The sequence below is a fragment of the Cygnus atratus genome, chromosome 1, assembly GCF_013377495.2.
Source record: "Cygnus atratus isolate AKBS03 ecotype Queensland, Australia chromosome 1, CAtr_DNAZoo_HiC_assembly, whole genome shotgun sequence".
In the NCBI taxonomy this organism is placed as follows: Eukaryota; Metazoa; Chordata; class Aves; order Anseriformes; family Anatidae; genus Cygnus; species Cygnus atratus.
The window spans coordinates 65455968-65471421 of record NC_066362.1 but is presented as its reverse complement, the minus strand read 5'-3'; the positions used below and the strand labels follow the sequence as shown (position 1 = coordinate 65471421).

The window sequence follows — 15454 nt, the reverse complement described above, 5'->3', positions numbered from 1 at the left end:
AGTTTTGCATTGCTGGCAAAGTCAGTACTTTTTACTCATTTTTTCCAACCTAGTGCTTGAGGTTGTTTCTTGCATTATGCAGTAGGGGTACAGCTGGAAAGAAGATACAGGTGCTTGTTGTTTACTCAAATTGAAAAGCAGACCACCCTGTGGCATGATTGTCTGGTGCATGTGTTAAAGTTATTTCTAAAAGCAACATTTGAAACAAATTCATTGCAGAAGTCTGAGACTGTTCAAACGCCCATAAAATGATTTTTGGGCAGAGACTGGCATAATCGCTGAGGTTGGAGGGGACTTGTGGAGACAGTGTTGTCCAGCGCCATTGCATTAAAGCAGTATCAGCTATAGCAGGTTGCCCAGATCCATGTTAATTCAGGTGTTGAGTATCTCCATGGACAGAGACTCCACAACCTCTATGGGCCATCTGTTCTAGTATTTGAACATCCTTACAGTAAAGTGTTTTCTTAAGTTTAAACAGAATTTTGTATGTTCTGTGTTTTGTCTATTGCCTCTTGTCTTCAGTGGACAGAAGTGTCTGGCTTTGCTGTCTTTACAGCCTCCCATCAGGTATTTTGTACACAGTAATATACCCTGAGTCTTCTCACCTGGATGCTAAGCAGTCCCAGCTCTCTCAGGGTCTTCTGGCATGACAGATGCTTTACTCCCTCAAACAACTTCATAGCCTTTCAGTGGACTTCTGCTGGTATATCCTTCTTGTTTTGGAAAGCTCAGAACTGGACATAGTACTCCATTACTCAGTAGACATGGCACACACCAGTGCTGAGTAGAGGTGAAGGATCACCTCCCTTGACCAGCTGTTAATGCTGTGCTTAATGCAGCCCAGAATGCAGTTGGCTTTCTTTTGCTGGCTCGTGTTTGACTTGTTGTCTGGCAAGGGCCTTGGGTACATTCCTGAAAGATTGCTTTTCAGTCAGGCCCATCCTGTACTGATACATACAGTTATTCCTCCTTGGTTTCCTTTTGTTGAAATTCATGATGTTCCTGTGAATGGCAGCACAACCATCTGGTCTATCAACTGCATGTTCCCATTTTATGTCCTCTACAAGCCTCCTCTCTTCCATCATTTAGGTCATTAATGATGTTAAACAGTATGGACCCAAGTATCAAGTTCTTGGATACATGATAGCAACTGGCCTCCAGTTGGGCTTCATGTCAAACATATCTTGAGTCCAGTAGACCAGACAGTTTTCAGTCCACCTCACTTTCCGGTTATCTAACCTGCATTTTATCATTTTTTCTTAAGAGTACATTATGGGAGATAGTGTTGAAGGCTTTGCCAAAGTCAAGATAAACAATATCCACTGCTCTCCCATCATCCACTGAGCCAGTCCATCTCACTGTAGAAGGCTATCAGGTTGACCAGATGTGATCTCCCCTTTCTAAATCCATGCTGGCTAATCCCAAACACTTTCTTGTCCTTAACGTGTTTGTTAGAAATGTCTACCAGGAGGATTTGCTCCAGCAACTACCCAGGTATTAAGGTGAGGAAAATTGGCCTGAAGTTCCCCAAATTCTTTTTCTTGCCCTTCCTTGAAGACAGGAGCACTACTTGCTTTCTTCCAGTCCTTAGGAACCTCCCTCAGCTACCATTACCTTTCAAAACTAGTCAAGAGTAGTCTCACGAGCTCAGCTCTCAGGGTGCATTCCTACAGGTTCCATGGACTTGTGTCTTTTTTTTTGTTTGTTTTTCCACATGCTCCCTAACCTGATCTTCCAGTGCTGAGGGTAAGTCTTCATCACTCCAAACTTTCCCACCAGTCTCAAGGGCCTGGGATTCCTGAGGACAAATGTTGCAAAAAGGCACTGAGCACATCCCCAGGACCCTGTCAGGACAGCACCCCTCGAGTCCCTTCAAGGATTCAGCTTTGGTTTTACTGAACAGTCCTGGAACCAGTGTGTATTTTTTGTTGTGGTATGTATTAGAAATGGATTTAACAGTAAGTTTGATATATTTGGGGAGATAGAGGAAGTAATTATTTTCTCACCTAATATATTTGAATCCTAAGGATTTTTTCTCGGAAGGTTCTGGAGAGGGCACTGATGTTTTTATATCCAGACAGCAGTGGCTCTGCTTTGTATCCAAATGGTAGCAGAGTTCAGTGATGCACAGGATGGGGCTCTTAGCTGGAAGGGGTGTGAAACTGTCCTGGTTTCAGGTAGGACAGAGTTAATTTTCCTCCTAGTAGCTGGCAGGGTGCTATGTTTTGGATTAGAATGAGAAGAGCGCTGATAACATGCTGATGTTTTAATTGTTGCAGAGCAGTGCTTACACCAAGCCAAGGACTTTTCAGCTTCTCGCTCTGTCCTGCTAGCGAGCAGGCTGGGGGTGCAGCAGGAGCTGGGAGGGGACAGACCCAGGACAGCTGACCCAAACTGGCCAAAGGGGTATTCCCTACCATCTGGCGTCATGCTGAACAATATATAGGGGTGGCTAGCCGGGGTGGGGGGCCGGCTGCTCGGGGATAGGCTGGGCATCGGTCAGCAGGTGGTGAGCAATTGTATTGTGCATCACTTATTTCGTACACATTATTATTATTAATACTATTATTATTATTGTTATTATTTTTCCTGTCTTAATAAACTGTCTTTATCTCAACTCACAGACTTCACTTTCCCGTTTCTCTCCCCCATCCCAGAGAGGGAGGGGGGAGGGTGAGCGAACGGCTGTGTGGTGTTTGGCTGCCAGCCGGGCTAAACCACAACAGAAACTGAAACTGATCGTTCCTTATCCAGTCATTAGTCCCAAGGCATAAAATTTTGAGCCCTTCAAATTCGGTTACTTAATAGTGAATATTCTTGCTAAATAGTATTAACTTTTTGTTAAGTAACTCTTTAAAAAAGAAGATCTTCTCCATTTCTTGGTTTCAGTCATACCTAACGACAACAACTTCCAGCATACTATTTCTTTTCTATTGACAGTAGCACTCGTTGTATACCCATTGTTTTCTAGTTTCATTGACTATATCCTTATTTTTGCTACAGTGTAAATAGGACTTAGTCATTCATGTTTTTCATTTCTCTTTCATGCGGTGTTTCTGCACGTTCTTTCTGAATTATGCCCTTCTCTCTTCATACATCAGTCATTCCATGTCCCTGACTTCTTTTACTCATCTGTCTCTGCCTGCCCATCACTTTATAAATACAGTTTTTAATCCTGTCATGTTTAATAAGGTAACATACCAATTTGGCCACTTAATTAACTCTGTAATTATTGTTCTATGTGGGTATGCAAGTTCCCGCATTGTGGAATGTTTATATAGAAGAGTTTGAGTTAGAATTTCAGTTTTTAGTAAAAAGCATTTTAAATGGTCTTCGAGTGCACGTGAATCCTTTATGTATCTAAACTACTTAAGGCTGTTGAAGGAGTAGCTGACTACTGATGCAGGAAAAGCATGCATGGTTCCTTGGTTTCTGAGGTGTCAGATTGATTTTGTGTTAAGTGCAGGAAAAGCAAAAGATGAGAACTGAGATTTAAATTAAAGGGAAGCCTCATACTCAGAAAATCTTGGAATCAAGTGTTTATTTTTACGTATGCTTTGTGGTTTTAGAAAATTAGCTTGTAGATATAGTTCTTTCAATAGCGTAACACTTCATAGTCAGTGCTACAACTGTTATTTTTGGTTAGTGACTACCTAACTATGTCTGGATTTTACTGTGGTGGAAAACTAAGGGAAAAAAATATTGTTGCACTTAACTAGAAAATACTTCTTTTTTGTTTCAGTGTAAGACCTGTTCGGAGCCAAAACAAATAACCAGCTCCTCTGCAATCTGTAACAACCCCAACCTAATCAAACCAATTCCTGTGAAGCCTAGTGAAAATCAGCATCAACGAATATCTCAGCAAAACAAGGTAAAGCGTTTTGCATTGTCTTCTGACCAGTGTCGCTGTAATCATGTAGTGAACTAGGAATACTTACTTTGGTTGGGAGGTCAGTGCAAGAACTTGAGGTGAAACCACAGTAAGGAATTTTTTTTTTAATGCAAAACAGATCTATTTTTGTAAATCTGCTCCCATCCCCACCATCTGATGTAGAAGCACTTAAATTACAGATAGACTGTCCTTATGCAATGGAAAAAACACTAGTCTTTCGATGTTGGGGTGCTGCTTTGATCCCAAGCCGGTCTGGTCAATTGCTGAACCACATTTTTTGTGTTCTTTGCCTTCAAGGGAATTCAGGTAATCTAAATAAAGTCTTTTGATATATCTTCAAACTGCATCACATTGCAAAATCCTAAAAGCTGAATTCAGTCAACTGTGAGAGGGAGATGCGTTAAGAGTGGCCCTACTTTGCACAAGGGGAGATTTTTGTCTCTTATTAATATTGTATGGATGACTGAAAGGAGAGATGCTCTTTCATGGTATTTAAAGTGAAACCACTGCTATCTTCCAGATTCACTGGTTTTCTCCCACATTAGCAGCTTGACAACTATTTTCTTGCCCTTATGATGTGACAGAACTATTAAAAATTCTCTTGGGAGAAAAGAGCAGTTTTCTTGGCTTTTCCTTGAATACTGCTGGCTAAATATTGTCACCACTTAATGTGGCTTTTCATGCATGAGACAACTATGTTTACTTCTTTTCTTTGTCCCCTCACAGAACGTGGATCCTGAACCACAACACTTGTCTTTGACAGCGCTGTTTGGAAAACAAGAAAAAACAGATGTCTCAGAACCTCTTAATAAACAGCATCAAGAGAACCTTCCTGTTAGGCAGGGTGTGGTACGTTCACTCTCCTACGAAGAACCTAGCAGACATTCTCCCTGTGCAGAGAAGCAGCTTTGCCCTGCCATTCAAAAGCTTATGGTGCGTGGGACAGACCTTCACCCACTTGCTGAGTTTCCTGAGAACCGACTCTGTGAAAATGGCAATATCCACCCTGTGGGTGAGACTTTCACAGGACTTTTCCAACCTGTGACTTCTCGTGGTATTGCAACATCTCATGTAGTACAGGATGCTGCTGGTACTCAGAGTTTATTACAGAAATTGCAGAGTCAGTCAGGTTCAGTGACGAAAATGGATCCCAGTGCAACAGGATCTGTGAACTCAACAGCTTCTGTGTTCAGCAGGACTCCTGCTGCTGTTGGAGCACCAGCAGCACAGATAAATAATATGACCCAGCCACCTTTGGTATATTTCAATGGTACCCTGCCAGGTCAGACTTTAGAGTCTCAGACACTTGGTAAAGAACAGCCCAAACTTCCTAGACAGCCAATTTCTCTCTCTGGCAATCAGTCAGCCAATTCTGGGGTGATATCACCTCAAGAGCTATTGAAAAAGCTCCAGATAGTGCAACAAGAACAGCAGTTGCATGTATCCAGCAGACCAACGTTGGCAGCTAAGTTTCCTGTTGTTACTCAGAACGCCAGTACACTGAAACCACTGGATTCCTGGATAGAAAAGGCACCGGGTACAGAAAAACAAAACTCTCTCTTTCAGGTAAGTAAGCAAGTTCAGATTTAAAAAAAAAAAAAAATAGCAGTTTTCTAAACTTGAACTTTATAAGGCTATTCTCTGTTTCTTTTGGCCAGTATATTCATGTTTCTGCCATACTAAATTTTGCTGTCTAACATGCATTTTTCATTTTGCAAGTGACAATTTAAGAACAACATCAAGTAAGTTCTGATTTACTAACTGTAAATTATTGCAAATACAAAGGGGTATGTCTGTTGTACATCACTAATGACCAAAAATACTGCAGTCCTGTTTTCTGTTTGTTTGTTTTTGTGTGTGTGTGTGTGCTTTTTATCCAGACATATTTAGAAAAGTCGCTTAGTTTTCAGTTGCCATACTTTGTCTCAGGCTGTTGTGAGTAACTGCAGGTAATTGAGTGTAATGTTTTGGGTTTAATAATGTTTTTTCTTATAAAATTAGTCAAGATTTTCTGTGGAGGTATGCTTTTCTTTGTATGCCAGTTGCTAAAAGGACACTTACTTCAAAAAACTGCTGTTAGAAAGTATTTTTATATTGCTGAATTATCTTGTACCATAACAGCTACTCCAAGTTATTCAGTAGTTTTGTTTTTCCACTTGATACATATTGTTTTGAAAAGTTGCCTTGTATCTGAATGTCTTCAAAAAAAAAAAATCCCCCAAAACCCTGAATTCTGTTGACTGTGACCCTAAGATTGGTGTCACAGAAAAATCAGGATATGACAAGAGATTGTCTCTCAAAAGAGTACATTTTTCTATTTTTCAGGAGAACCTCAAATGCAATTACAAAGTCCTCCATCCTAGACAACTAATATCTTTGCTTACAATTTCATTCTTTGTAGGAGCTTCCACACTTGAATGTCTTCCTATGTCTTTTGGGGGGATGTACATGCAAGCCCCTTTTAACTTCCTTTATTGTGGAAGACTATCCACAAGCATTATGTTGTGTTGGAGTCTGACATTATAAAGCAGTCTAGAAGTTACTTACCCAAATGATAAACTATTCATCTTTTCAGCATAAAATTCCAAAGCTGCTCTTCTACTGTTACTGAGGAGTGAAAAACTACAGAATGATTCAATATCCTCCTTATTCCTAGGAAGTTATTCTACACCTGAGGAGGCTGAAACAGCCATTTAACAATTAAGGGCCACATGACCACAAACACTGACAGATCAAAATTTCTAATTCCATGAGAGAGCTCAGGGAAAAATGAATTTGACAGAGCAAATAGCTATCATTATTTTTATTCTTTAAATTAAACTAGTATGATGTTGAATCTGTGTGAAAGAGTGTTTCGTGGTTTAGTCACTAAAATTATTCAGGATTGGTTGCTCACGGATGGTAATCTGACTTTCCAGTGGAGTGCTAAGGAAAAGAAAGAAGATCCAGAGTCACAATAATCTACTGTTTTCATGGGGAATGGAACTTGCCTGCTATAAGTGAAAGAAATTTTCTGATTCACTGGTAAATATGCATAGCATGGAGACATAAGACATTCCTACTTTGAAGGTAAAAGTGCAATGAGGCAATTGCCAGGATATAAGCCAGTACGCAGAATAAAAAATGGCAGAAATCTTGATGCACTTTCGAATGAAAAATCCATATCGATGCTGATGAGGTTAATGACTTTGTGTATATTTGAAAAAGAAACTGATTCCAGCATTAGTTGCAATATGGAAAGGGAATTAGAGGTCTGACTGATAATGCAATTCCAATAAATTTACTGCTTGAGTATAAACAGAACAATAGCTTGAGAGAAGAGAACAATTTTCAGTGGAAGAAGCATCACCACTGGGATTATTGCTGCAATTTTGCTTTAACACATACAAACAAAACAGGAAAAAAAAACAAGCAAACAAGTAAAAAAAATAAAGAGACTCTTAGTCCCCTTTTGCAAGGTTGTGAGCAGACCAAGAAGATTGGCATTGCCTTGGAATGACTTTACTGACACAGCCACAGCTGCTATAAAACAGTATTAGGTGCAGTTTTTCTGACATATTTAGCGTTGTTTGTAAGACTTAATACATAGAATAAAAATGATGAACGTGTGACTAAGCATTGTTTAGGACACCTAAAGCTCTGCAATCTGGAAGGAATGCACCCACCCCCAAAACAAAACAAAACAAAAACCTGGCAATGAAGGAATGAGTCTTTATTTCTGTAGAATGCAATGAATTAGCCATATGAAAAAAAATTGAAGATAAAAATTTGAAACTTTTAAAATCAACATTAATCTTTTTATAATTACATCTTTGCTGTAGACCGAAGGCTTTAAGTGCTGCCATGCCTGCAGACAGACATTTGAGTGAAATTGAGTTGGCACAAATATATCCACACATGCTCATGCAAAATTGATCAAAGCAAATTCTGATGACAAATGCAGCAAAAGGTTTGTTCTCTGTAATTATCTTTTGGTATTGCATCTTTTACTGTAACGTAGCATACAGAAAAAGCAAATTCTAAAAAGTCTGACAGGAATAGAAATGTATCTGGACAGTGTCTTTGTTATTTGGAAAAATCACGTTAAAGGAACATCCCAGATCCATCAGCAGTGCTAAGAAAATTAAAGCAATAGTCTTCTGCACAATTGACACGTTACAAGTCCAATTTTAAATTGGCTTGTGCATCTCCATCTGGTGTAAGAACTGCGATCTCCCACGTGGAGAGGAAGAGACCAGTTACAAAAAAAAAAAAAAAACACGCAACCACACAACAAAAAAAAGCAAACTAAGGAATAATACTCGGAAGCATTCAGTCTGGTGCCAGCCCTATTCCGAGAAGTATTCCTTATGCAGATGATGAGTAACGCGTGCTTAGGATGCAATAAAAAAGCATTAATCTGCAATGGGCTTTTAAACATGTTCTTAGTATTAAGCATAAGTTATCCTGATTATAGATACATGCGTGCTTAAGAGTTTATGTTAATCAGAATTACAGTTTTAAAAGTGCTTGCAATAACCTTGACACAAATCTATATTTTCTTCAGAAGGCCACTTACATTGCTTGCCACTTACTTTGCTTACCACTTATTTCTTGGAGCATTTTCCATCAAAAATGTGTTTTCTACCTAGTATGTTACATACTCTGAACAAGTGTATAGTACATAGTAGCTAAAATGATATGATGCTCTCATCAAAGATACCTATTATCTTAACTGCTGTTTCATCATGAAATTATAAACGTGTGCAGGAGGAATACAGTAGCTATGTTAAACTTGTCTTGAAAAGTAATTTAAGATTCTGTAGTTAAGCATCAATAAAAATGGTCTGGATTGTACTTGGGAGAGACAAAGCAACGTTAACATTAGCATTATAGTCAGCTGTATTTTAACAGCAGCTGTCTTTAAAGTTCCTGAACCATTCCTAGATTAAATGTTCTTAGTTCTAAATAATGACTACAACGAGCGAGAGGCCCACAGCATCCACTGGGTGCTGATGGTCCAGAGGAGCACCTGATGCGCCTGGAATTGTGCACATGTGGGAAGCAGCACCAGGTCCCAGTGTCCATTACAGGAGATCCACGCACCAGGTCCCAGTCTCCATTACAGGAGATCCATGCATTTCTTAGTTCATAGTGTTAGGGGAATTTGTCAGCTCTAATTCTGTCTAGCTGCCGGCAGCCATGAAGAATATCAAACATATCGTAGTGAGCATTTGTGCTTCAGAGAAGGTATACTATGTGCTGCAACAATTATCTTGCACAGTTTTCATTGTTCTTACTTCATTATGGCACAACTGGTGGTAGACTGCTACGCTGTTGTTAGTGACTCAGAGATTTAAGTATTGACCTGATAAAGCTGGAAGTAATCCAGGGAGGCTGCAACCCACAAGCAACTCGGGTTAGATTCTGTGAGAAAGGAGTCGATCAGCACTGTTTTGGAAGGGCTGTTATGTCTTGTGAAAAATTACTCAAAGCTAAAAGATTGGCTTGAAGGCCATATGCCCCTACAGAGTATTTTCAGTGCTTGCAGCAAGAGCTTGCTGCCATTGGAATTACACTAGTAATGTCACTCTAGCGTCCCACGTTTCCTCATGGGCATCAGTTGTCCAAGTGACTAAAGGTGATCTGAACTCTGAATCCGAACTGAAATTTTGCCTTTATGCTTTAAAAAGCAACCATCCTGTTTATGTAAAAGCTTGTTAAGTGTCAGAAGCTTTGAGCACAATCTCTTAGGAAAAAAAAAAAAAGTGCATTTTAATGTTTAAACACAAAACCAAATAGTATGCACTGAAAAAACGCCTGCATTTTCTATTTGTCTCCTGAGGCAAATGATGTTGATTATAGCAGTAACCTGTAGGCATTAGCTGTGTCACCAGTAGATGGCAATATTGCTTATTACATATAGCTTCCATATGGTTGGCAAGTTCTACCAAAAAGCTGTTTTTATCCAGGAAAAGCAAATAATATTTGATATATGTGTTGTGGTTTAACAGATGTGTGTTTGACAGTAGTAACCATTTAGTACTAAGAATGTGGTTTGTCTCAGGTTTTGTTTATTTGTCTCAGACTAGAGAGAAGTGTCCTTTGATTTCAAAGGACGTCATTTAGGTCTTTGACATAGTCTGTCTTAAACTGTCTCACTAGTATAAGACAGACCTTATCTCCTTCAGCTGCTCAGCACCGTTCCTTTGCTGGAGGTTCCTACCCTTGCAGGGCAGTTTGTATACGAATTCTTTAAATCCCATTAGGAGAAATCAACTGGTTTAAGATAACCGTGCCAGTTTCACTTGACGTAAATTAAAGAGGAGTTACATGAGCTGCATGGATGAGTAGATCAGAAGTGTTGCAGTAAGTGTCTGGAAGCAGCCAGTCTTCCACGGGTACTTTTACAGGAAAACATGCGTGCACAGCCTGAAGGTCTCGCTCTGCAGAAGTATGTCTCTATGGACTTGTGATGGTTTTCTTTTAAAATGAACATTGGTTTTGAAGCATAGGTGCACAAACGTACATACTACCTTACTGTTTTGGAAGCAAACCTGCAATAAGTTAGGAATATCTTAACTCATTCAGGAACTTGAAAGGCAGACTTGATGATTTCGCTTGTGATCGCATGTCATGGGGTAGAAAAAAAGCTGTGGGTAGAGAGTTTCATTTCTAAGTAGTACTCTGTATTTGAGAAAAAATATTAACTTAAAAGCATACTTGAAGATTTTTGCATAAGGTGCATATTGCATGCTTTCTATATATGTGAGTCTTTCCAGGCCCCTAGTCTTTTTGCTTCCTTTAATTTAGCATAAATGAACATGAGATCTCATTGATTCTCATTGATTCTTTCTATATCTTTTATATTGCAGCCAAACTAATATTATTCAGAAACGTCTCGTGTAGAGCATTCAACTAGGGGTAAGAAGAGCTACCCCCAAAAAATGTTTTTTAATATTGAACTACATTGTTTTGCCTACCTAGGAAATCAACCTCCGATTTATTTCCTTAGTTTTAATTTTTCTTGAAATGTTTGAAACCCGGGAGACAAAGTGGAGTGCTCCTATAGGCTTTTACCTTCATGGAGCAGCAATAAATCATGCTTCAATTCCAAGCATGGTGGAATTTCTTTGTACCTTTTGTTCTTTGGAACAAAAAAAATTGAAGATTGGGTACTTGAATACTGAGGAGATGGCTGATTAGATTAGGATTTATTACTAGTTACATGCAGAAAGCTCCAACATCTACGAACTTAGTGAATAAACTTTGTTATGTCATATGTTATATCTGCTACTATTGATCAGTCCTGCATGTTTTAAAGTTGCAAGATGTATCGCAGAATTTAAACATAAAAATTCTTTGACACCTATATTTGCAGGTTGGCATGGATATGACACAGAGAGAACTTGCAGAACTACAGCAGCATCTGGGTTTTCCTTCTCTTTTAGGGTCTTTTTGACTTTCTGAGCTGAATGTTGGTTAGGAGTCAGTTTTGTTTCTGACAGTGCCACCAGCTCACTGCAGCTCTTATAAATCACTTACCTGTTTTCTTTTCCACTCTCCTTATATAAAAGGAGGACATGTGAGTGTGTGTTTGTATGTATATACGTGTGCTTGTATGTACATACATATGTGTGTATCCACATATAAAAAGTAATCTGAAAGTTAAAGTTAGCAAATGCTTTCTAGTACTGGGTCTTTAATATTGGTATTTGTATGTAGGCAAGCATATTCTCGAAGATCAAACTCAAGGACTTACTGTCCCTATGTGGAAAACTTTACGTATGCATTTTCTAAGAATGCTGATTATTTAATAGTAGTCTGATTTCTGTTATAAAATGCTACTGTACTCAGATTATTTGCCTATCAGACTGTATCATATTTGAATCCATTATTACGTTTTACTGCGAGTTGGATGGAAGACCTTTTAATTGGGAATTGGACCATATAGGGGTCCTGAACAAGAGTATCATGTAAGTGGACCAATCTCCAGCAATTTCTGTACCTGTTGTAGTTTTAATCATCTTAATTCCTTTGGAATTAATTAGATGAGTTAATTGGTTACTTGGTTTTTATATGGACAGGTAATCTCACCTCAGCGCATTCCTGCCACTGTGACTCCTACCTTGTTGATGTCCCCAATGGTGTTCACTCAGTCCACACCTACTCCAGCAAAAGCAAATGAAAGTGGGCGGTTAGCAGCATCAAACCAAGAACCTGCTGCTAGCTCAACCAGCCTTCTCCTGCCACTGCAAACCCCAGAGCCAGCTGTGGTCAACAGCAGCTCAATGACAAAGATACAGCTGCAAGAAACACTTTTACACCTGATCCAGGTAAAATGCGAAGAATTCTTCTGCTTTGCTTTAAATCCTTATTCCTATTTTGCTGTAAGCACCTGGACACCTAATCAGTTGCGTCCATCTGTCTAGAGGCTAAATGGATAATTAAAATATATGCTGGAAGTTGTGCTACTTACGGCTGTGCGTTAATGGAGCACTGTGACATATACAGGGGAGGTAGTAACCTCTCTTTGCACACTGCTGGCTTAACTGCATTTTGATTAATGAATGTAGTTTGGGGATCAGGAAAGATAATAAATTTGAAGGAAAAGAATAAAAGTGACTGAAAGCTTCATAAGGCTGGCCTATGAGCCAGAGAGATACCTGTTATATTTTTAGCTAAGGATAAATAAAGGGTGATTATTCTAGCTGTCAGATACTTCAGAGATGCATCTTAGCAGTGAAAGAAACTAAGATGGGAAGTGTAAGCAACTTTAAAATATGGGTTAGATAACCTAAAAATATACTAGTTCAGTCTACTCAGTATAATTCTCTACTTCAAATGCTAAAATTCCTCTTGCTGGAGTTATTCAGGTTCAAATCCAACAAAACATGTCAACATATAGGAGATGATTGTTACTGCTCTGAGATGGTATGAATGATTATGATTTATTTTTTTCTGTGACTTGCTCTGAGACGAATACCTGAAGAGCAGAGGTTGAGGAGAGGCTGTATAGCTAAAGAACTGGCTATAACTCATAATGAATAGAGACACAGGTTTAAGGGTCCAACTTGTAGGCCAAAGCTGTGCCTATATGGCTTGGCATTAACATAAAAGTCTTTATTGGAATTCTGATTTGTCTTGCTTAAAATGCAGTTTAAATTATAGACCCAGAAAGAAAATAGTATCTTTAAGAAATTAGAGGTTTTTCTCATTTTCTCCTGTGTTTTTAGTTTGCAATTAAAAACCAAAAATATCACATTATCCTGTCTTTACATACTAAGAATATCTGGATAGTAGGAAAACGATATATAAAGTTAAAAAAGAAATTAGTCAAGAAAACTTAGATTCTGCATTCTGAAACTGTATTTGTAAAATGTATATTCAATCCTGCTGTTCTTGATAATAGTTAGGATTAACTGCATTACCTGGAAATTACTTAAAGTTTAAAAATGTGATGCTGATTGCCAATTGTTTAGGTGTTATTTTCAGTTGTATAAAACTACAATCTCAGATGCTCATGATTTTCTTCAAGGGGTATCTTGATTTTAATCACCTTCATATATTTATGTAAGCTACATAAGACTTTCTCTCTTAATGTGAGTTGACCAGTTCTTGCAAAATGATCTTCAGAAGGCAAAAGTTAAACAAGCATCAGAGGAAAAGGAGCAGCATCAGTTAGGAGAGTTAAGTCTAAAAGAGCTAAACAAGGTGCAAGGATTGGCTCAGGTAGGATTTGGTGTACCCAGGGTGTTTCACTGTTCCTTCAGACATACTTGGAATTATCACTGAACTAATGGGGGAAACTACTTAAGGAAATCCCTAGGTAAATGAGGAGAGAAGAAATGAGAGTGTTGTATAATCACTGCAATATCATGCAAGAATAGTATACTCAAATCCAATGAGAGTTTGGAATGTCTGCTTTCTGTGTATTCATTACTACTTACAGAGATATTCATGCTTGCCACGACAGAATTTATATTCCCATGCAGTTCCTCAAAGTCTTGGAAATAGTACATGTATATATTTTTGGTAAAGGAAATAGACTTCCTATTGCTTGCTTCTTAAGACAGAGCAAGGTTGAAAGGCGTTTTGTACATAAAACTGGAGAAGAAAAAAAGAACAAAACCAAAACAAAACAAAAAACTGTACTCAGGGATGTCTGCCTTGCAGTAACAATTGTGTTTTGTTTTTCAGAATGATGACAACTTCTTAAATATTATATATGAAGCATATCTCTTCAGTGTGAGAAAGGCGGCAATGAAGAAGTCCATGTGAAAGATGATTTTTTAAATTACATTTCTATTATTTCCTGAATCCCAGGAAAAAGGTTTCAAAATTTTCGAGTGATGCAAACTTTGTTTAAAGAAACGAGTGGTCTTAGGCACTTTGCATACACATAGATTTTGCTTGTTGTAAGGTACATGCTGTACTGAGAAAGAAGTGGGCAGAAACGGATTGTGCCTTCAGGGATGAGAGTGTCACAATGCTGAAGACTTAATCAAAAAATATCTTAAATTATTTTTCTTAGAGCGGCCCATGGTTAGAATTGGTTTTCCTGCATAAAGTCTCTGTTCTCAGAATTCACTTCCCTTTTTTACTTATAGCGTGGTCACTTACTGACAAGGTATTTGACATGAATTTTCTCTGAGAAGTCATACGCCACTTTCACAGTAAACTATGCCCGTTTCTGACCACATGGTGGCAATGTTGGACTATTTTTAGGAAAGTGAAAATGCTGGTGAAATTCTGGAACTGAAAGTCGTAGGTAAACTGTTATGTCATCTTACTTAGTTGTCTGCAGAGCAATTTAGAAGAAATGTCATGACTTTTCCCCAAATTTTTGTAGAAAAATCTTTTTCTATTTTAACAAGAATATTTTTAGCTAGCCATAGAAATGGGACTCTGCAGGTGTTTTAAAGAATTGGTGGGAGGGTTTTGTTTGTGAATGTACTTGCTATCAGCATAGCTTGGGGGGGGGCACTGGATTCATGTTTCTATTATTCTAGATCCAATCTGTATTATTATAAGCAATGTGCAACTTTGTTAAGGGGGAGACTACATGGTGTACAAGTCCTATTAATTTTTTAGCGCGTTCCTGGAGCACAGTGATTTCATTGACCCATTTTTAAAGAAAATAAAATGGATAATCCCTACAATGTGGTGATTTTATTTTATTGTACCATGGACTGTGTATTTAGAATTGTTGGGATCACTTATATTTCTTTGACTCTGAAATGTTTTTACACTTGGCAGAAGAGACATTAATGAGATCTTAATTAGAATAAATGACTGAAAGAAATTTGCTGTATATTCTTATTAACATCTACTGCTGAAGTGTGAGTTTACTACAGTTTAGGAACCCCAAGTTGTTGCTGAGGAGATGTTTCTTTTGTGGGTGCCAGGAGCCTGACATGTAATGCATAAATGAGTATATGCTCTTCGTGGCTTTAGGTAGTGATGTAGGCACAACTCACTCGCTTTGTCTGTGAAGAAAAGGTTCTTCAGTGTAAATTAAGATGTAGGTTTCAATTCATATGTAACTATGGTGGTAAATAGTTGCCCCTATTCCCTGTATAT

At 38.4% G+C, this 15454-nt stretch overlaps 1 protein-coding gene across 1 annotated transcript in view; it reads left to right on the top strand.

Annotated features, from left to right (window-relative positions):
* DCP1B (decapping mRNA 1B) overlaps positions 1–15034 on the top strand; it is a 45401-nt gene extending 30367 nt beyond the window's left edge. Inside the window, exons 6-9 of the mRNA XM_035550686.2 lie at positions 3743–3871; positions 4619–5458; positions 11959–12207; positions 14072–15034. Coding sequence (XP_035406579.1) covers positions 3743–3871; positions 4619–5458; positions 11959–12207; positions 14072–14152 — 1299 coding nt within the window. The 3' untranslated portion in view covers positions 14153–15034. The remainder of the gene's footprint in view (positions 1–3742; positions 3872–4618; positions 5459–11958; positions 12208–14071) is intronic.
* Positions 15035–15454: the final 420 nt, after the last annotated feature.